Source organism: Lytechinus pictus, chromosome 7 (genome assembly GCF_037042905.1).
Source record: "Lytechinus pictus isolate F3 Inbred chromosome 7, Lp3.0, whole genome shotgun sequence".
In the NCBI taxonomy this organism is placed as follows: domain Eukaryota; kingdom Metazoa; phylum Echinodermata; class Echinoidea; order Temnopleuroida; family Toxopneustidae; genus Lytechinus; species Lytechinus pictus.
The window spans coordinates 23,757,775-23,780,973 of record NC_087251.1 but is presented as its reverse complement, the minus strand read 5'-3'; the positions used below and the strand labels follow the sequence as shown (position 1 = coordinate 23,780,973).

The 23,199-nt window shown below is 33.1% G+C and overlaps 1 protein-coding gene across 13 annotated transcripts; it reads left to right on the top strand.

Annotated features, from left to right (window-relative positions):
* The first annotated feature begins 7,775 nt into the window (after positions 1–7,775).
* On the top strand, positions 7,776–23,081 carry LOC129264724 (mitochondrial ribonuclease P catalytic subunit-like). Of its 13 annotated transcripts, none has more exons than XM_064102272.1 (8): positions 14,361–14,582; positions 15,264–15,430; positions 16,056–17,060; positions 17,753–17,891; positions 18,210–18,359; positions 18,767–18,918; positions 19,628–19,817; positions 21,858–23,081. In XM_064102272.1, the coding sequence occupies exons 3-8, from the start codon at positions 16,057–16,059 to the stop codon at positions 21,981–21,983; spliced, it is 1,761 nt and encodes a 586-aa protein (XP_063958342.1). In that variant the 5' UTR covers positions 14,361–14,582; positions 15,264–15,430; position 16,056; the 3' UTR covers positions 21,984–23,081. The 13 variants fall into 13 exon arrangements, with proteins under 13 accessions (XP_063958334.1, XP_063958333.1, XP_063958335.1 ...); XM_064102270.1 differs by having other exon boundaries at positions 14,361–14,593; XM_064102264.1 differs by lacking the exons at positions 14,361–14,582; positions 15,264–15,430 and adding an exon at positions 7,776–7,978 and having other exon boundaries at positions 15,913–17,060.
* Positions 23,082–23,199: the final 118 nt, after the last annotated feature.

The following is a 23,199-nucleotide window of genomic DNA, read 5'->3' as shown; positions in this document are numbered from 1 at the left end:
TCACAAAACAGTTATATGCACATCCCGGTCGGTATATGCAAATGAGGGAACTGATGACATCACTCACTATTTCTTTTGTATCTTATTATTTGAAATATGAAATATTCTCATTTTCTTCTCATTGTCCTGTGAAAAAAAGGGTTTATTTCTCCCTGAACATGTGGAATTACCATTGTTTATGGTTCAGTCAAGTTGGTCCTTATTGTCAAATCTGTAAAAATAGAAGACCCTCTAAACCCCCCCCCCCCCAATTTGCTAGTGAGTATAGGCCTCCAATTAGACTAAATCGAGGCATTTTTTTTTCTTTTAATGATTTTCAGGATATTTATGATGTCAGATTAAATTTCACTTTTATCATTCATTGTGTGTGCTATCAAAAAAATGTTCGAAAGATCCACATTAATATAACCCCCAACCATTAATTCCAGATGTGCTATCATTTATTACTAAACGTAAAAAGGGATGCTCGCATATTTCAGTTTTTCATTTTATGGAAACGACGAAAACAGAAACAAAAACATATTGATCTAAACGATAAAAGGTGGGAATCTTATTGCTCATTGGGATATTGCGTTGGTTTCAATATAAGGTTGTGCAACGTATTTTATTTACAAATGATTTGCTTTTTAAATTGAAATTATTTTCAGTAAACAAAATTAATGTACCTTCTGTAGGGAAGAAATCGAAAGGGTTTTGCATCTATATTGGGAATGAAGGCACATTAATCATTGAAGTTAGAGAACTGGATTATGACAAAAAACCAGTGGGATAATACATTTTTCAGCTGAAAATAAAATATTTGGATTTATTGGGAAAACTAATTGTGCACTGAATGTATTTTAATTATAATAAGAAAAACTGTGATTGTAAAATAAACAAAACGATTCCTCTTTTCAGTATCGTTAAATCCTCAATAACCATGGCCGTGGCCGAGTGGTCTGGCTATACATAGAAAGTCCGGGGTTCGATCCTGGCCGCGGTACCTATGCCCGTGCTTATGAGCAAAGCATTTAATGTACAATGCTCTTTTATCCTGCTTTCAAATAAATGGAAATGCTATATGCAATGTTGGTAACTTGGTGTGCACTTGTTTAAAAAAAAAAACACTGCAAAAATGAGAAAAACATTACCCAACTAAATTACAAACAACGCAAATTGATAAAATGTGGTTTCGAGTGAAAAATCTCTTTATTGTTTGATTGTTGCATATAAAATTATTTTGTTATACCTGTCAGTTCATTGTTTCTATCAGTGATTACATTATTATTTATTCTATTATGTATCTGTTGCTGTTTTATTGCCAATAAAATCCCTGTGGAGGGGACAAAAGTTTTTAAACAAATATTCACGCATGGGACGAAAACAAAAACTAGCTTTCAATATTTGAAGACTATACAATGATGAGAGTGATTAGAACAAATCCAAAACAAATAAATAATTATAAATAATTCAAATCATCAGGTTTAAAAATGTTTTGATTACGAAAATGTTCAACAAAAATATAATGACAAATAATTATTGAACGGTATTAGTACATATATCTCTATGCTCTAACCTTTGATATCTTTAACTATAGATGGCGCTATACAGCTTTAAAATTTCGGTTTTTTAATAACAAACTTCATAGCTTTCCGGAAGAATGTAGAAGTATACCTAATGTAAAATAACAAGCTAACGATTTTTTTATTATTACTTGTTTGCTATTTCTAACATAATTCAAATACGAATTAAAATATGGAGATTCATTAAAAACTGTAAAACGAATGTAATGTTTCTAACTAGAGATGGCGCTAGACAGGTTTTTACCGAGTTATGGTATTTTTTATATTAAATTTTGATATTAAATATTGAAATAATTTTATGCTATATTATGTACTTTTTGGGGGAAAGTTATAAGAGTTTTTTTTTTTTTTTTTCACATAAAAAAAATGTTTCACATTGTCATAGAAGAGAAATTTGGCAGTTTAATTTCATTTGTAATCATTTTTTAAATATTTGTAATCTCATTGATATTGATATATTTATTTGTTTGATTGTTTTATTGATTGTATACATGCAAAGAATCTTTATTTATATGAATTGTGATTGTCAACTTATTGATTTGAAAGAGGAAGAAAATAAAATATTATTTAAAAAAAAAAAAAAAATGGTATCACAGACCTAAAACATTTCCCATAGACTCGTGTGTTAAAGTGGCACTAAAAAAAAAATCTTAATAAAATAAGGATGAAATTCGAGGGTTTAATGTTTACTACCAGTGGATAGGATATATGTCTGACGATCCATATCTGACCAGAAAAGGGTACCTCGACAGGCTCATTTTAAAAATAAATCGGCATTTATGAGAACTGCACCTGACAGGATCAAATTCATCACTTAATTGAGACAGTAAAATGGCCCTAATTCTTCTGCCAGTAAAAAAAGAATAGTTACAAAGAGGTGATTTATCTTTCTAATTTGGAAAAAGGAAGTTAAGTAGGTACCCTCCCTAGAATCAGTGTTAGATTGTCAATCATATTCATTCATTTTTGTCAATCAGCAATATCAAATTTTATAATTGAAAATGGGTTGGCTCGTGTGGGTCGTGTGGTCCAGTGGTTAGAGCATTGGACTCATAATCGCAAGGTTGTGAGTTCGGATCCCAACTCTGCTATTGTCTCCACTTTGATAAAAAGGCCCAAGAGTAATACCTGTCGTCTATAAGGTCAGCCACTGTGACTGATTAACCTAGACGTAAAATGTTTCCTAGGTAATTGGTGACATACCAGCTTGGCGTTTACCAGCAAAATGCTGTCCTGCCGAGTTCCTACGGGAGTTACCACAAACAGAAACAGAATGAATATCTTTTGCCTGCTAGTTGTAATTAGGCCCGTGCAACCTTATAGATAGTATTTTTCACACAACTTGCCGTACACGCTTGTTTTTATAATGATGATTACACGCATGAAAGAAATAGCAGAATGTGATTTGCAATCTTGTCTGTACAATAAAAAATGGAATGAACTTATGCATATATTTTTTAGTATTTTGGTTTGGTAACAATAAATTCAACATGCTTGTTTTTCGAAAGACTCTATGCTAAGAAAAACCACCTCAAAAGAATAATGTAGCATCTTTAACCTAAAATGTCGATTTGATATGATATCACCTGATCTGAAATAATAAAATCAAACTAGAAGGTGTATTGAAATAGATATAAATGTTTTGACACTTAATTTAAGTATCAGTAAATTCTTGTGGCCTTTGGTTTTGCAATGTAAATCAAATTCATTAAACAAAATCAACTTGTTGTAGGCCTATAGTGACTGATTGAATAGAAACTGGGGGGGGGGGGGGGGGAACTAGTAACTACTCCCCTTATTTTCTATATCAAATCACTATCATGATTTCTGAAGATGTAAATATTGTTTACTTGATGTGCTACTTCGAATAGAGGCAATCATTCTTTTTGAAAATCCATGACTGATATTTTCTTGAAAAATTGATTTTGGATCAAATCCCATTTTGATTTCACTATATGTTGATAGTATAGTTATGTGAATTTGTTTGATAGGATGAAAACAAAAAAATCTTTGAAATGTTGAGTGAAGATGGTTAATTGAACTGTTCCATATAATTATTGAAAATCATAATAATATTACTATTTTTATAAAAGGCCTAACAATTCTCCCGACGATTTTTCTTTCAATATTTACCAGGAAGTAACGTCACATCAACTTAGTCAGGCTTTCCTGACGAAAGTGGTCTAGCGCCATCTCCAGTTACAAACATTACATTGTCTTAATAAACATCAAAAGTGCTACTGAAAACAGTTTCTTCATATTGAAAGAATGCAGCCAATAAAAAAAAATTGATTTACCTCTTCTATACCTATTTTTATTGTTCATTTTGCACATAATATCGAAGTCATTAAAACAAATCACATTGAACCACTGTCCTTTTTGAGAATCCCTGAACATTTTCATTTATTTATTTTTTATCTTAATTTTGCAGATAATGCTCCAAGATTTTGTAATTCATGAATTTATTTGCCTGTATAAAAAAAAACTTTGGTGAAGGTAATTATCTTAATTACTTATCCTTCAAAATATTAAAATAATAATTTCACCCGACAAATCTTCATTCAACATTTTACACGGGAGTATTGTCACAACACCCTGGAGAAAGTTGTATAGCGCCATCTCTAGTTACAAACATTATATTGTTTGAATAAACAATATCAAAAGAGTTATTTTTCCATGAAAATGTTTTTTTCAAGATGAAAGAATGGAGTAAATGATGAAAGTAAGAATATTTAGTTGTCTTATACCTTTGTTGTATGTTGTAATTGTTCTTTTGGCCATTTCTGTTTAATTTAGATTAACTGAAGGTTAAACGTGTTATAGCGCCAGCTACAGTCCACAACTTTGTAGTAATGTAAACTTTGTGTGAAAATGATAGTTCGAATTTATATTACCCACTCGATCTCTAGTGTGCATGCACAGACCCTGATTGAAACTTTGATCAACAAGTGTGTCTCCAAAAAAGACTAGCACATACAAAACTTGCTGTGCGAGAGGGCCTTCAGTACATGAGTACAGTCATGAGTAGGCTGCAATTCAGACCCTTTACTCGAGTGAAGGGTTTGCACAGCAGACTACTCGATCTCTGTGCTTGTTAGCTATGTTTTCGGGTTTAATTCTAAGCCCTTCTATGATTGGATATCATCGCTCAGACTGTATACCTGTTGGTCGAATTCTCATAAACGATTTCCAGCTTTAGATTCCACATAATTAAAGATGTCAAATCTATATAGAAGTCGCAAGAATAAGTTTAATTTATGGGTTGTTGACTTATATGTTTAGTAAATGTAGTTTTCAAAACTTGCATGGAGCACTTCCTTTTATTTATTTATTTGTTTATTTATATTTAGTAACTAATTAATTGACTGTTAATCATTATTATCATTTCTATTGTTATTATTATTATTATTATCATCATCATCATTATTATTATCATTGTTTTTATCATTGTTGTTACCAGTATTATTCATTTTAATCATGTAGAAGTTAGGCCTAATAACCAAATTATTCCCAGAGTTGAAAATACAAAATTTCTTGGTATTATCATTGACAGTAATTTAACTTGGTCACATCACATAAATAAAATTGAAAACAAGGTAGCGAAAAATATCGGAATTATATTTCGCCTAAGCTTTTATCTTCCTAACCGGTCCTATACGTACATTATATTGCTCTTTAATCCTGTCATATTTTTATTATTGTAATTTGGTATGGGCTAACACATACCAAACCCAACTTAAAAAATTATGCTCCCTTCAGAATAAAATTGTGCGTATAATTTCTGAGAATAATACCACCAACAGACACGAAATCTTTATTTCATTCCCAGAAACTGCTGAACTTAAACGACATCAATAAACTTCAGCAATGTAATTTTATGTACAGGTGTTTCAATTCTCAAATTCCAGAAAATGTTCGTAATTTCTTTACACATGTATAAAAAATACATCATTTTGATACCCGAACAAATAACCAAATATATATTCCTAAACATAGAAAGATAACTTTCAACACAACATCCGTTATTCTGGTCCGAAAATATGGAATGATCTTCCGGACTACATAAAAAAAATCCGTGTCAGCAACTAGCTTAAAATTTAAGATGAAAAAAAAAAGATTTTATCATCCTATGCATGAATATCCTCATACCTTATATTCCTTTTGATCTTAAGTTAACATGATAACATGAATAATGTGCAACTGTTGCTGCGGTTTTATTTTTTTTTATCTCTCCCTCTCTCTTCTCCATCATACATTGTTGTACGCTCTATTTGCTTGGTACTCGGTAACTCATGCCCGCCTTCTTGAGTCACTTCTCCCTCTCTCGTTTTCTTCTCTTCTTCTCTTCTCTTTTTCTCGCCCTTCTTATCTTTGTATTGTATTTTGTGTATTGTATATATTTATATGTCCACAGGCGTATCCCGCCACAAGCATGTGCTTCTAGGGACCTACGCCTTCTTCTGTACACATAAGTTTTATATATTTATATTCTTTATGGTAATTGATTTCAATTCTTGTTAACAAAAATGAAGAAATTTTGTAAAATGGAGGAACATAAATGTTTATTTGAAATTAAAATGAAATTTTTGGGGGAGGGGGCCCGGGGGTAAAAGCTGATATAATACAGCATTACGAGCCATGTTGAAAACTATATAAGCTCATCGGCTCTAAAGGCTTTATTGGCAAGTGGCGGTTCCAGGGGGGGGGGGGGGGGCACATCCGGCCCGTGCCCCCCCCCCCTTGTGAGAGCCATAGTCAATATTTATAATGTAAATATGCCATCTTACACAACATGCCCCAAATTATGTCTATCAAACACAAGTGAGGACTTTCTTTTTGCTTGCCAAATATTCCTCGGGAAAATGTGCCCCGACCCCTTTTGGAAAATCCATCCGCCCCTGTTATTGGCAATATGCGTAGAAGACATTACGGAAAATAACACTCTTTTCTGGATAAAACAACACAAGAAAACTTTTTCCAAAAACCACAAGATTTCAATGAAACAATTTGAGCAAATTAAAGGACAAGTCCACCCCTGATAAAAGTTTATTTGAAAAAAAGGAGAAAATCCAACAAGCATAACACTGAAAATTTCATCAAAATCGGATGTAAAAGTTATGTGTAAATTTATGGCATTTTAAAGTTTAGCTTACTTTCACCGGTAAAACAGTATATGTACATCCTGGTTGGTATGAAAATGAGGGGACTGATGACGTCATCCACTCACTATTTCTTTTGTATTTTATTATATAAAATATCCTAATTTTCCCCTTATTATTTTGTGAAACAAAGTTTTATTCCTCCCTGAACATGTGGAATTTCCATTGTTTTAACATTTGATGGTTCAGTCAAGTCGGTCATTATTGTCAAATCTCAAAATGGAAATATTGTATAATTCAAACAATAAAAAACAAAAGAAATAGTGAGTGATGGACGACATCGAATCCCTCATTTGCATGTCACTGAGTTGTGCATATAACTGTTTTGTGAAAAATAAGCGAAACTTTAAAATGTCATAACTTTCTTATTTTACATCCGATTTTGATGAAATTTTCAGAATTATGCTTGTTTGATTTTTCTCTATTTATTAAAATCAACGTTTTTCTGGGGTGGACTTGACCTTGAATTAGGCAAGGTTATTTTGAGTAATTTTGACTAACACGTAGGCTCTACGTGAGTGCATGAGCGTGCCAAAAGTCACCGTGTGCTAATCTTCGTGCAAGAAAAATCACGCCTATATGAACATATACTTTGCTTTGCCTTTTTAATCTGTAATTGTTTATTTTTTATATCTTACAATGTCAAAATTATGAATAGATTTTACGTTTAAAAATTTGAGATAATTGACCAGTAAAGATGTGACAGGCGTCTGGAGATATCAGGAGCCAATGAGTGCACAATGTTCACTAACCCCCCCCCCCCCGGCCCGACCCCCCATGACTCGGTTTCAATTAAAGGTAACATAATCTGGGGTAAAAGTAAACACTCGTGCATGACTCGAGACAGGTCAGTATAATTTTAGATTTAGATTTATTTATTTCCGTTCAACAAATTTTTCAAAATATAATCAAAGTAACAATACATATTCAATATAATACAGTACAAACGGATGTTATTAAAATTCACACGGAAGTTATTAATTCACACGGATGTTATTTAAAAAAAAATGTAGCAATACTCTCACCAAATAATTTTATTAAAAATCGTTCGGTTAGAAAGTGAAAGTATTTTGAAAAGATGGTAACATGAAAATTTGGTTTTCATTTTGCTCGCGATATTTTGTTGTGTATTGGTTTTCTTTATTAATTTGTTGAATCGACTCCACCATCCTCTCAGGTGTTCTACCGTTGATTTGTTGAAAAAGCCTAGGCTAAGCCTAAGCAGGAGACAAAAATAAGCATTTTAGATCAACTTAGGTGAGTTCTGCGAACTTTCAACACATTTTTAATGTTATTAATTGATTTCGGCATACTCGTGATATAGGCCCCGCTCGAGAAAAAAATTGTAATCGATCATACCTCAATATCTAGGTTGCTAACTTCAGCTCACTCTATATACTCGTGATATAGGCCCCGCTGCTGTGTTGAATGGCTCAGAATGTCCGTTCGCGGGGCCTGTTTCACGAGTATAATACTATAATCGTTATATAGGCCCCGCACTACGGCAATTCAGGCACTCCAACTCAGTAGCGGGGCCTATATCACGAGTATATTATTAAGCTTGCATCCTAAGATAATCGCGAAACTGGCCCCGTCCAATGCGCTTTTCCAAGCATTCGCACGTGCGTGGGGCTCCGATGACGGCTATTAGTATACTCGTTATCGAGGCCCCTTACACTGTTATATCATGGAAAATAACGTGGTCGTGGGGCTTGTTTCCCCGGCCGGTGAGAATTATCATGGGCGGCGCTGGAGTGGGTGGGGGGGGGGGGGGGGAGGTACTCCAATTTATTTTCCAAATAAACAAGGAGAGAGAATAATAAATTTTAATTTATTTGTTTTCTTTTTTTTTTCTTTTGTGATATAGAGAGTCAGAGGTATCATTTATTTCAATCTATTTTAATTGATTAATTAATCATTTAATTTATTTGTTTTCAGTTTTTTTTCTTTTGTGATATAGAGAGTCAGAGGTATCATTTATTTCAATCTATTTTAATTAATTAATTAATCATTTAATTTATTTGTTTTCAGTTTTTTTTTCTTTTGTGATATAGAGAGTAAGAGGTATCATTCGTTTTTAATTATTTTTATGTGTGGAAGTTCACTTATTTCAATCTATTTTAATTGATTAATTAATGTATTTATGTTGATTAATTAATGTATTTATATTTATTCATTAATCATTTAATTTATTTGTTTTCAGTTTTTTTGTGATGTCCAATGCGCTTGTCCCAGCATTCGCCGTGTGTGGGGCTCGGATGACGGCTATTGAGCTCGTTATCGAGGCCCCTTACACTTGTTATATCATGGAAAATAGCGTGGTCGTGGGTCTTGATTCCCCGGTGAGTGGTATCATGCGCGGCGCTGTAGGGGCCCGGGGGGCTCCAATTTATTTTCAAAAGAACAAGGGAATAATAAAGAAGTGAGTATAAAAACTCTGCATGACAATGGAGTAGGATCCATATGGGCGACTTGTTTTAGGCATGATGTTATCCTTCCAGTTTTCAGAGAAAAATCAACCAGACCCCTCACAACCTGACGCCGCCCTCGTGTTGCTAATATTTTGCTTTTAAAGATCTGCTCTCTGAATAACTTTTGATAAATCCGTGAATGATTCATTCATTTGCTAATCTTTTTGGAGTGTTTTCGATGTAACGTTAGGCCTATATATAGTTATTTTTGTTCCATTATCCATCGTAATTTGTATTTGCTAGTTATTTGATAACCTCGTTTTATTCAGCATTTCATTTGAATAATTTTTTGCGGGGAGGGAGGTGTCATTAATTATTAAATTGTATAGTTCGTGTATAATTTCCCCCAATCTTTCACTTGACGTAATGCTGCGAATGAATCCATTTATTCATTCATGTATCATAATCTATTTATAATCACCTGGATGTAAGAAGTCAATATACATTTTTTTCAAATCGGCTTTCTTCTCTTATTCAATATTGAATCATTCATCTGGCTTCCTGCGTATTATCAATTTGTATTTTTTTCATTCCTTTCATAAACCCCCCCCCCCGCTTCCCCACTTTTCATCCATTTAAGTTCAGAAAAGAAAACGAATAGGCATATTCATTCGGGGAAAATGTATTAATTTTCTTTTGGTCAATTTTATAATTGCTTGAGGGATATCTACGCTATAATTAACTTAATCTATATTTTACTGTGACTTATCCCCCTCCCGGCCCCCACAATTGGGGATAGGCCTATCAATATCTATATTATCTAAGTACGTTAAGTACGTTTTCTCTCTTACCTAAATATCAATTTATTAATCTTTTATTTTTTTAAAAGCTTACTAATTTACCGTTCATCGATATCCCAGTATTTCTTCAGCAAATTAACCTATCAACTTAAATTATTTTCTCATCCTGCATTCATTTTAATCAATCCACTTGAAGATTGTTTGTAACTGTATTTGATGGTATGGTTTTAAAAATGATGGATTTCGATTGTTTGCTGGTATACATGGTATAGTAGGCCTGAAATAACGGCATATCGCATCAACAAATTATTATAAAAAACATTTATTGATCGATCGTCATTTCATTAATTCGCCATCCAAATATTGCATTTTTTTTCTTCGCCTATATGGTATTCATTTATTTACTAATTCATACACCCTCGCCCCCGATTTTATTAAAAGATTTAATAATTCCGGAAAAGTGTCTCAATGTGTTCTTATAATTTATTTTCATGCACGAATTATTCTACTATTTCCTTATCTGTGATATTTTATTTCAGGAGTTTAATGTGTCCCCCAGATCCGAGATTTCGTAGCGGGGGGGGGGGGGGGGGGGGCGCAAATTTGAGAAGACAGTTGGTGGCGCATAGGTCTGTCTGGTTGAATGCGTCAGAAAAAAATATACACACAGGTACGGGTTCAGTATTTTTAAAGGGGCGGGGGTACAGCCGTACAGGCCGGTTGGACACATTGCCATTCATGAAATCCCTGGTCGGCCACTCAAAGAGGAAAAGGTAAGTTTTTTTTTTTTTTTTTTTTTTTTGGGGGGGGCGTTGTGATAGGGAAGTTTATGTACATTTTACTTTAATATTTACCAACAAGATAGGCCTACCATGACTATACGGTCGAACTAAACGAGAACGCTAACTGTGAAAAAAAAAATTAATTATAATCCATGTGTTAAAAGCTATGAATGGAGCACACTAAGCTCTTATAAACCCTAAACAACAAACGTTTATTTAATATTTTAATTACTGAACTGAAAATGGGAAAAGGACTTTACAGTGACGCATGAACAGGATGTGAAAGAGGAGCACGAGCTGATTTTATTTTCACACTTGAAAATAGCATGCGAATGCAATCGAAGTTCGAGATGAATTTTGTTGATATAATTTATATCGACACGAAAAGGTTATGTTTTTAAACACTGCTGACATGTAGGAGTGAGAGAGGAGGGGGGGGGGCATCTTGTTCAACACTTAACTTTCCTTGTCGAATTTGATCCATTACAAAGGATAATAATGCATTTTAAATGATTTTAGTATAATTGACGTTTTCCTTGAATCGTTTTGTTTGAATTGATGGGAGCATAAAATTATAGGTCTATAATCGATTGTAATTCTTTTTTATTTGGGAGCAATAATTTTTTACCAAAATCCCCATCATCTTGGAGTGTAATGTTTTTTCTTCTTTTTTGCAATTTTTTCAAACAAAACCCACAGCACCCCCTACTAAAAATCGTTCCCAGTGCCCTGCTTGATCGTTTATCGAATATGATTTGCGTGGATATTTTTTTTAATTTCTCTATATTTGAGATTTACATAACTTGATTTAATAATCAAATCATGCTTCATAAATTTCTTTGTTTGTATGATTAAATTTTTTGAAGACAAAATGATATGACTGTTGTGTTTAAGTGACATTTGTTACCTTGTCAGTTTCGTCTAATATAGTTTCTGTAGGGTAAGAAATTAGCTTTATTTGATTAGCATTATATTTAGGATATATAACCAAAATGATATTGCTTGGTCATGTTGGATTCATCTGTGAATATCAATATTTTACATCGATTTACATGTAGTTTAATTACCACTAACATAGTATCCTGTTGCTAGGCGACATCCAACAATTCTATAGGTGCTGTTTTTCATGCAGTTGACAGTGAGGTCACGAATCGTGGCATGTTCTGATATTGTTTTTTTTTTATATATATACAAACACAAATTTAGCATGAGAAATCAGATAAAGCACAAAAGTTTTTCTAATTTAATTTTTCTGTTTTTTGATATACAAAAACCAAATCACAACACGTTATTCTCGTTGTGATTTCGTTTTTGTGTTTTCAAAATCCCAAACTAAGGGGCTGATTTTCATTTACGCTTCTTCATGATTGGAACAGAAAAACAAATTATCCATTAGTACCTTGATTGTGCAGGTTACTGGGCAGGTGAAAGTGACGTTACAATTGATCTTAGCAAGTCATTCATTACATTATAAATGAGTAGAATACAATTTAATATAATAAACATTAATTAAAGTGTGAGAATGGAAATATTTGATTAGAGAATAGCGAACTTCTTAACCAAAATGCGTGGCAATTAAAAAAATATATTTTCAGCAAACCTTTAAGAATATTTTTTCTAGTTTCTGCTTTAATTATCATCAACTTTACGTCAGGGTATACTGCCCCCTCTCGGGGTAGGCCTATCGTGTCAATTAATAGACAACATTTTTTTCCCAAAACAGCACAAACATGAACGAATAAATGAATAAACCAGGAAATGAATAAGTGAAGCAATACGAAGGAGAACTTGAAATAGTAATGTATTAGGCCCCCCCTCTCTCTCTCTCTCTATATATATATATATCAATATATAAACGTTTCACGTATTGCCTTCAGTGGTATTATAAGGTAACAAAATATAGTTTGTTATATAGATAATAATATACGGTATAGAGAGAGAGATCAAATCCATACACAAAAAAGAGAAATTAACGATAATTGTTGGTCTAACATCAAATAAAACAAAAAGTTTAATACAAACAAATACATGAATAACAAAATTAATGTAAAGGACAAGTCCATCCCATAAAATTTGATTTGAATAAAAAGAGGAAAATCGAGCGATCATAACGCTGAAAATTTCATAAAAATCGGATGTAAAATAAGAAAGTTATAACATTTTGAAGTTTAGTTTAATTCAAAATAATAGTTATATATGCACATCCAGGTCGGTATGCAAATGAGGAAACTGATGACGCCACCCACTCACTATTTCTTTAGTATTTTATTATATGAAATATATTTTCAAATTTTCTCCTCATTGTCAAGTGAAACAATGATTAATTCCTCTCTGAACATGTGGAATATATGGTTCAGTCACGTTGGCCCTTATTGTAAAATCTGTGAAAATTGAAATATTGTATAATTCAAACAATAACAAAACAAAAGAAATAGCGAGGGACATCATCAACTGTATCATTTGCAAGCAATATGAGTTGTGCATATCACTGTTTTGTGAAAAATAAGCGAAACTTTCAAATATCACAACTTTCTTATTTTACATCCGATTTTGATAAAATTTCCAGCGTTATGCTAGTTTGATTTTTCTCTATTTATTCAAATCAAGATTTTTCTGGGGTGAACTTGACCTTTAAATAAACTATAAATTCATTTTATGTAACGAAAAAATAAGGTTATAACACCCTTCAACCACGACTAATTCAAAAAAGGTAAACGATTATTTTTAAATTTTGATTATAATACTTTCTTCAAATTGTTAGAGTCATTCATGCCTGAATGATCGAGGAATCTTCTGAGGATACCAGGTGAAAGAGTAAATATTCTGAGCTTTACGTTGATTGCCGTCATCATTTTGTATATCCACAAGAACTTACAGAATGAATAAAAATGAATGAAATGTACGAGCCTGTATCAACATAAGACCTAGGCCTACGCACGCCTCTCAGATAACGAAAAATAATTAAAAAATATAAACGAATAAATATATAGATAATAAATAAATAAATGAACTTCCACACATAAAAAGAATTAAAAACGAATGATACCTCTGACTCTCTATATCACAAAAGAAAAATAAATAATACAAAAAAATTAAAAGATGAATGAAATACATGGCAATAGAAATAGATTGATAAATAAATAAATACAAATTAATAACTATATTAATATATAAGTAAATCGACAAATAAACACATACACATTTTTATTATTCTCTCTCCTTGGTTATTTGGAAAATGAATTTGAGGCCCTCCCCCCCCTCCAGCGCCGCCCATGATAATTCTCACCGGCCGGGGAAACAAGCTCCACAACCACGTTATTTTCCATGATATAACAGTGTAAGGGGCCTCGATAACGAGTAGACTAATAGCCGTCATCCGAGCCCCACACACGTGCGAATGCTGGGAAAAGCGCATTGGACGGGGCCAGTTTCGCGACTATCTTAGGATGCAAGCTTAATAATATACTCGTGATATAGGCCCCGCTACTGTGTTGGAGTGTCTGAAGTGCCGTATGCGGGGCCTATATAACGGTTATAGTATATACTCGTGAAACAGGCCCCGCGAACGGACATTCTAAGCCATTCAACACAGCAGCGGGGCCTATATCACGAGTATATATAGTGAGCTGAAGTTAGCAACCTAGATATTGAGGTATGATCGATTACAAGTTTTTCTCGAGCGGGGCCTATATCACGATTTTTGATTTCTCTTGTATAATTTATATCAAAAGAGACTGATATATCACTCCAAAATGCCAAGTTAATCTGTGTTCTAAAAAACCGCGTCGTCCGCTATCCACTTTTGCTCTTATCACGGTCCCATATGTTTATTTTTTAGTTGGAGCGTCGATGCTGTGTAACTCAATGCGTATGTGATGTGTTAGTATACCAGTAATACTAACCTCGCAATACGTGTGAGAGGATGTGTTCGTGAGACGCGTTGTGAGCGTGATCATGATAGTCCGACATTTTTACGGTTTCTTTCTTTCCTACAAAAAAAAATATTTGAAAGAAATCATTTAGCTTTTGGCCAAACTGACTGGGTTAAAAAAAGCATTTATCCACTCAAGTGCTCAAGAAAAAAAATCAATGCAAGAATTGGTTTAATTTAAAGAAGTAGATTTTTGTTATTCTTAAATTAGTTTAGTAATTTTCTTTGATTATGAATGTGAAAATACCTTGAAATGGCAACATATCCTAGTCCACCTGTAATATATATATATATATATATTTAAAAATATAGCAAATCTGAGGTATAGAATTTCTATAGAGAAAATTAAAAAAACTAATTTTTTGCCATCAAATGGACTCTTGACTTGCAGTAAAATTAAAAAAACAGGTCACGTCAAAGCTCTATGCTACACTAACGCAATGGCATGGTTCTAAATAGCTTGAAAGCTAAAAAATTTTTCTAATAAATTGATTGAAATTAGACTTGAAAATGGTGAACTTTTGACAATAAATACAAGAAACAAGGCTAAATATTATCATCATAATGTTATGAGGTGAGGTAATCCTGTTCAACTTGATCACTCCATCTGATTTACAGTCTTCCATCTCCATACGATGTGTTAATATACAAAAGCAAAAATATGCAAACGTGAAAGGTAGAGACAATTTTGATCTGGCATCTTTTATGGTCTCTGCACTGGCCTGGGCATTAATATAAAGAGCAGATCACTCTATATGATATGGAGCAGATAAGGAACTTTGAAGGCATGTGATTTTATAATTTACATTGAGATACTGTACGCGAAATTACTTTTTGCTATCTTTAGATTTTTTTTCAAATCATTATTAAATGATGTGGCATCATTTTATTTACATCAGATGAGAGAGGAGACTCTAAGCTTTACCATGATGTGTCATTTTTTAATCATATTGAGTTATGATGAAGCATAAATGATTCTCATATCTTTTTTTTTTTCTGGGACAAACTACAGTATTGAACTCCTAGGGACATACAGACTTGAGGATGAATTAGGAGATACACAATTTCTCATGATTGTCACAAATCACCAATTAATGTCAATACATTGGGGAACAGTTTTCTAGTCATAAAGATAAAATGTTTAAAAAATTCATAAATTTGCTATCCAGCTTCATTAAATTCACCAAATATGTTTCCTATTTTTATTTATATTAATTCCAATTTACTGTCAGACATTTAATTTGATCAATTGTTTTTGCTATTTCAGAACTGATGTTCTTATATGGAGTGTGTCTGCCAAAGTTCTACCAAGACTGGTTATGTTAATATCTTGTATTGTTTTACATTTAACAATTGAGATATTGATATGCTTGTGCCAAAGAATATGGCTCTTCTTTTATCAATATGTAGCATGAAGCAAGTGGCTCCTAGAGGCAATCAACTGAAGTCATTTGGCATGAAGATATTATTTGGAAGAAGAGCTGAATCATTCAGATTTTGTGGTAGAACTTCATTGTATATTTCACAAATTAGTACTCTTCAGTCAATATTCACAAACCATGGAAGAAAATGTGGATTCCTATATCCTTGTCACTTGAGTGTAAATGCTGTCCCATCTTCAATTTTCATGCATCAGAGGACAGTGACACATGAAAGTACTTTGATGCAAGATGATAAGCATACAGAAGAAAGTGGGTCAAGGAGGAGAAGTAGAAAACTACTTGATTTTACTGAAGACCAATGGTTTACAGTAGAACAGTGGAACCACATGAAAATCAAGTGGATGGAAGAGCAGAAGCGACAGAAAAAGCACTACATAGCAAGAAGCACTTTTGAATATGAACTGCGGGCCATGGAATCAATTGCTGCACAAGGGCTATCGGTGTCTGCGAAGTCTCTTGTTGCCTTCATCAAGGATGAACCCTCTGCCTTGAAGTATCAGTTAGTGAGTAAATGTCTCTTCATGTGTACAACGTGTCAGGATCTTGAAGGAATTCTCTGGTGTGTTGATTGGTTAGAGGAGAACCATAGGATGATGGATAAGGGAACCATAGCCAATGCTGTATCTGGTTTGTGTATGACAGACCGATGGAAGGAGAGCAGCAGGTTTCTTGCGAAGGCAAATGATGCCGATTGCGTGACGTCAAGAATCCTAGAACCTTACCTGATTGCTTCTTGTCAGCATGGTGATAAATGTCTTGCCAGATCTCTGCTGGAAGACCACTACAGAAGAGATCTCATACCAACAGATGCCAGTGTTATAGAGATGCTCTCATCCTTTACTAGCAGCGTTGAGGACCATTCTGTTCTACAGGACAATGTGGATGTGGTGATTGGACTCTTGAATTATCAGAGGGCGAAGAGGCACTTTCCTTCACATGATGTTGCAAAGGAACTGGGTTACTGGTTCAAGAGGTGAATTCATGATAAGTTATTTTTCATTAAAGTTCCACTGATAGTTAGAATTGTCTAAATTAATTAACTTCTGAGTTTCTAATATATGTAATTCAGAGTATGTATCATATACTTGAAAATTTTGTTTTAAAAACAACAAAACAAAATAGCAAATGAAGATAGAGGACATTGAATCACAGAGTGCAATACCCCTGGAGGTGTTTCACAAAGAGTTAAGTGTGACTGATGCCGAGATGATATATGATATAAATAATTTGCAGTACTTAGCATGTGAATAGCATGATTTGACCAATATGGTGATGCCTTTATTCAGCAAGCAACTGGACATTTACGTGCGACTCTAAGTCATGCTAAAACTCTTTGTGAAGCACCCCCCTAATCTTGTAACATTTCCATTTCTTCAGGGGGGGCATTTAGAAAGAAGATGGCTAATATGTGCTCAGTATATCTATGATTGCTTGAAATGTGATATAGGATTATTATTTCTTTGTATTCTAGAATTTCATTGAGCTATGGAGTATGTTCTCTCAACTATTAGTATTATGTCAGTCACCAACTCATTATGAAAGGCCAGAATTTGATCTGTATTCTATATGATGAAAGATTTTTGTAATGTCAACTAAAATCAATGAATTCCAATAATTCTTACATATATGTAATATAATTTTATTTTTGTCTCTACTTTATCTTAGCAAGCAACATGAGACATGGCGAGTTTCTTTCACCCAGATGAGCCCTACAGGGGTTTGTAAGTCTTGCTCCAGTCATCTTGAACCTCTGCAGATAAGTGAGGAAGAGTTCATCAATCTTAGAGAAGAGATCTTTAGCAAGGTATTCAAGTAAAAAACAGTGTATAGAGATAATTTTTTGGAAAAAAATTATGTTCACTCTTATTGGTGTCACCATATTGGCATTATTTTCAATATTTGATTTGGTTGATATAAAGTCTTTGTTATATTTGTAACTTGCTAAATCTGAATAGGCATTTTTGTTCTTTTCTTTAAGACTTTGCAAAAATCAAGTTATACACGTTTCCTGTGTCCCTGCATGATTATTTTATCTCCTTTTAAAATGTGTCATATTTTACTCGTATTTATTCTTTAGTCATAGTGTACATTCTTTCTCTCTTTCTTTCTTCCTTTATGTTAGGTAATAAGAGGTAAGGATATCTTCAGGAAGACCACTCCAAAGGAACTTGATGCATTCATGGATTTCATTGATTCTGGACCCTCATATGACATTGTCATAGATGGACTCAACGTTGCAAAACTCAAGAAGAGAAAGTCACCAGGAAAAGTGGTGTGTTAAAAATCTCCCAAATGTGTCTTGGTACTTATGATAAAAAGCAATGATTTTGTCTGAATAGTTTGGCCTTTATTTTCTAAAATTGAAGGCTAGAACGTTTGTGTGCATCCAAGTCAGTCATAGTTAAGTTTATAAATCATGTAAAAGCATAATTCTAATTAAAGCAATGCTTTAAATTCCACAAAATATTTGGTTGAATGTATTACCATAAATTACAAGCAATTAATGCTTTTGCTAGATATTACCTAACATATAGCCTACATTCTGTTTGCCATACTTGATGGTTGCTAGACCTGATTAATGATAATATTTATCTATAAGACCCTTCAAAGACACAATGCTACAATAAATGAGATGATTATTTCAGTGTTCATATTATGGTTTATGTTTTGGTGTCCCAGCTGAGACAATTTGTGGAATACCTTACCAAGAACCGTGGTTACCGCTGTCTTGTCCTTGGAAGACATCATATGTTGAAACAAAGATCTCAGTATGATAAAAATGACTTGGGTGTTATACAAGACTTGGCTGACTGCTTCTTTACCCAAAATATGTAAGTATCCAATGCAAAAGTATTGTATACTGTTAAATGATGAATCTTTCTGTTCATCCGACTGCCATTTTTCTTAATTTTGTACTTCTATTAATTAAATACTCAAGCACAAGCTATAATTATTAAAAAACCATACACCTTTTGATATGAAGCACAAAACAGGGACAAATCACTTTGGGAAGGTCCAAACATGGCGAGTAGGATGTACATTTATGGAATATCTCAAATGACAAATATTAAAGAGCTTACCTGGAGCTTATCTAATAGTTTCTAAATAGCTAATAGATTTTTTTTTTACAGTAAAAATATCAATTGTACCATTTGCAAACTCTGTGCATTGAAACAAAAGACACTGTTTGCATGCTACATTACACTGTTCCTCTTCTCTCTACCACTCCTTTCATAAAATTGTATTTCCAGTACATAGCCTTAGAAATCCATTATTTTCATGTAATCTCTTATATCTTATATGTTGTTACTATGTTGCTCTTGAATTATATTTTTTGTTTCAACCTCATTGAACAGTTTGTAAATTGACCCGTTCAGCCCATGCTGCTGGCCAAAAACAAATGATGTGTAATTCAATGTTCTATTCAAACTGATATTTTATTCTGATCTACATCGTTGTGATGAAAATATTGAAGATTATTGCATTTCATCACTCTTCTGCAGCCAAATGACCTTTGATCCCTTGCCTCTTACCATACAGGTCAGAAGATGACCCTTTTATGTTGTATGCCACCATGCACAGTGGTACCAAGACCAAGTATGTCAGTAGAGATCTACTTCGTGACCACAAAGCCTTACTCAGTCCAGAAGCTCATCTGTCTTTCATTAAATGGCAACGTATGCAACAGCTCACTCCTGTGGACTTCAGAGATGGACAGGCGATCTTTAAGGTAATGGTTATACTTTTGCCATGGACATGTCAACGAAGCTTCAATTAATTGAATTAATTATTAGATAAAATTAGATATGACATTAGAAAATACATGTTGGTAAATTGTGCAACATAAAACTAATGAATTAATAAAATTTACATTTTAATCTACTAAAAAAAAATAGGTCTCCAAAATTATCTTTTTGTTCTTTGGGTATAAAAAACCTTTACGCTCATAGAATAGGAGGAAATCATTTCAATAGTATCTTCACTTTTAATCTGATATTAATTTTAACAAAGAATTAATCAGTTAAAAATCATGTTGGGTTCTGTGTATTTTTAAAATGTAAATGTGAGATTAATACTTGAATGTACGTCACATTATTTACTCAAAGTGTATTTTTGTTCTTTATTTGTCAAATTTAGAACCTTGCATTGAGCATAGAAATCATGAGTTAGTTGTGCCTAGTTATCATTATTTAATACATTGTGTGTTGATACGATTTGAATGTCATCCTTGGAAATCTTGGATATTTTAAGGACGTTCCACAGTTAAAGTGAAATCCATGTCATTTTCACCAAACTTTGCACATAGATACTTTAGAACCTTAATATTCGAAATATGCAAAAATTAACATAGGTCCATGTGCTTGATTTTTTGCTATAGAGCTTCAAAGTTCACCTATTAAAATTGATGTTCTTAAAAATTGAGCATTCAAAAGAATTTGGCATATTTAGACCGCCCAAGATTACTACAATGAGTTTAAACCTTTATTACTTAGTCAAAATACATGAAAAAGTCATAAAATTTCGCAAGAGAGTTAATAATTGTATCGTTAGAATGGAGAATCTATTTATAGTGCTATTTGTCTGCAATTTTAAGCTTAACAGCACTGCCAGTTCTTAAAAATGGCGTAAAAGATAACAAAATCCCAATCTAAAAAATGTGAAATTTCAGTAACAAATTACAAACGTACAATAAATGCTGCACTTTATTCAAAATCCATGTCATTTTCACCAAAATTTGCAGAGTTGTAAAGGAAGGTATACCTAAGAGGTACACACATTAAAAAATAGGGGTTCATGTGCTTGTTTTTAAACTATCAGCATTTTTATTAGAGCAAATGTGCTTTTTAAAACACCAAAAATGCGCCGAATACTTTGTATCTATGTGAAGAAAAAATCAAAACCACTCTACCATTTATTCAAACTCGGGGTAATATTCGTGATTCTTGGCAGCACTGCAGAGTAAAGTATTTTGAAATTGTAGAGAATTTTTTTTAAATCGTCCATGGAATAATTCCACTTTTTAGCTTCATGAAATAACACATTGGATCTGCAGTTAAAGTGCAGAAGATGAGAAAATCAGCTCATACCCGCAGCTAATTAATCACCTGTTCATCCATTGTGACGTCAGCGCGCAGAGTGTAAACTATGCGCACAAACATAACTGTGGAACGTCCTTAAGGGCACTGTCTGAAATCATACTCTATTGAGTCAACACTCAAAATATACAGTGCTTATCTTTAAAAGGTTATCTGATTACAGGACTAATATTCAGAGAAGAATTAATGTTGCTGTAAAATATGAAAGGACAACTTTTCAGCATTTCATTGATATACCATATACCATCAGACACCTCACATGACTCAACTAAATAATCAGAGTTGAAGAGGACAGGTACAAAAACTTAGGCTGAGATGGAAGTTTTTCTAATGCCTCAGCTGAGTGATTTCTTAGTCCCTGGACATGGTGTTTTTGTCAAGCCTTTTGATTGCTGTGTTCATGAATGCAAGGTTGAAAGGATGCTTATTCCGATTGACTGCTTACTTTCTATTCACTTAACCTTTTTCACAAAAAAACTTGCAAAAAGAATATATATACCCGTTATCTTTCAGATGCATTCATTCAGTTGTGCATGTCTGTTGCTTTTTCATATCCTGGTAATATTCAAAACTTTAATATTAGCCTTGTGAATTTGGTTTATCTTTATTTTGAGATGCGTTGTATTAGAAAATGCTTGGATTATTAATGCTACTCTTCTGTTATTTTTTTGCAGCAAAATCTGGCTCATGACACTGTGATACAGTCAACAGAAAGGAGTTGGCACATCCCCTATGATGATGGTCATCCACGATTCTCATACCAAGTTCCTCTAACATGGCTTTGTGCTGTTAAAGAATAAATGATGCACAACTCAAAAAAACATGCCAATGGATAATCTACAGTCAGCGTCCAACTTTCTACTTGTTTCATTGTGAACAATTTATGCCAGATTTATACCTACGATTTGATGAAAGGTTTTGGATCTTTTTAAAACACATGACTGTATTTATGTAGCCTACTGCTCTTGATGTTGGTCTCTTGCATTCATAAACATATTTATTTTTGCATTACTAAGTCGATTTCTCCGTCATTTTCATTAATATATGCTGATTCAAGTTATTGCTATGTGTAAACTCTATCATTATTTGCTGATTATATAAAATGCTATATGATTTGAACACATAAATAATTCAAAGTTAAACTCAGATAAAAATACATGTATGTAGTATGACAAATCATGAAACCAACCATATATTAGGATGAAATGCATTGGAGAGGTTTCAAACAGTGATGTTGTGTAAATTTCTCATTGAAAGATAGAATTCCTCATTTAGAGAGAAAATTCAACAAATCTTCTGGAAAGATTGATTGTTGGTCATATTTGTATTTTTTTCCCCCAAATATTAGGGAGCTTCAGATTAATAGCACACGACACTGAACGTTCCATCCCTCAACACTGCACTCTCCACTATTTCATATGCAGTAAGGCTGATGTCTCAAAATCAGATGATTCTGCATCATTGTCAGGAAACCTGAAGATTTCTATTGGCTCAGTATTTCCATTCAAAAAGAATTCCCATGAATATTACAACTTGAGACATTCTGATTGGTCTTTTTAAACTAACTCAAATGTTCACACCATTTTTAAAGTGACCATATCTTTTTTCCCCCTTCAAATCGAACAAGGGAAAAGCAACAGCTGTTAAGTAACTGAAAAGTAATGCAGATTTTAGTTTTCAAATAATATAAGAATTTTTTTTTCAAATCTAAAAATTTTACCCTTTCAAGAGTGCCTACTTGAAAAAGTAGTCAATAAAATAAAGTCTGTGAAACACTTAATGGTAAAATTTTGGAAGATGTCTAAGGAAAATTACACTTATTTTCCCCCTCATTTCATGTTTTCATAATGTATTTACTTTTCAAAGATTAAAAATCAATATTTATCCATGATTAATAATTCTGAAAAAAGGTATGTGTGCATTCTTATATCTTCCTAGAAAGAGAAAAGGAGAAGAGTGCAGAGATGGAGAGAGACAGGGTGGAAGAGAGAAACAGAGATGTAGAGAGACAGAGTG

Bases quoted from the DNA above. Each gene is read 5' to 3' on its own strand.
- LOC129264724 (XM_064102264.1), top strand. From the start codon at position 16,012: ATGCTTGTGCCAAAGAATATGGCTCTTCTTTTATCAATATGTAGCATG. The intron at 17,061-17,752 runs GTGAATTCATGA...ACTTTATCTTAG, and splicing joins CTGGGTTACTGGTTCAAGAG to CAAGCAACATGAGACATGGC. The intron at 19,818-21,857 runs GTAATGGTTATA...ATTTTTTTGCAG, and splicing joins ATGGACAGGCGATCTTTAAG to CAAAATCTGGCTCATGACAC.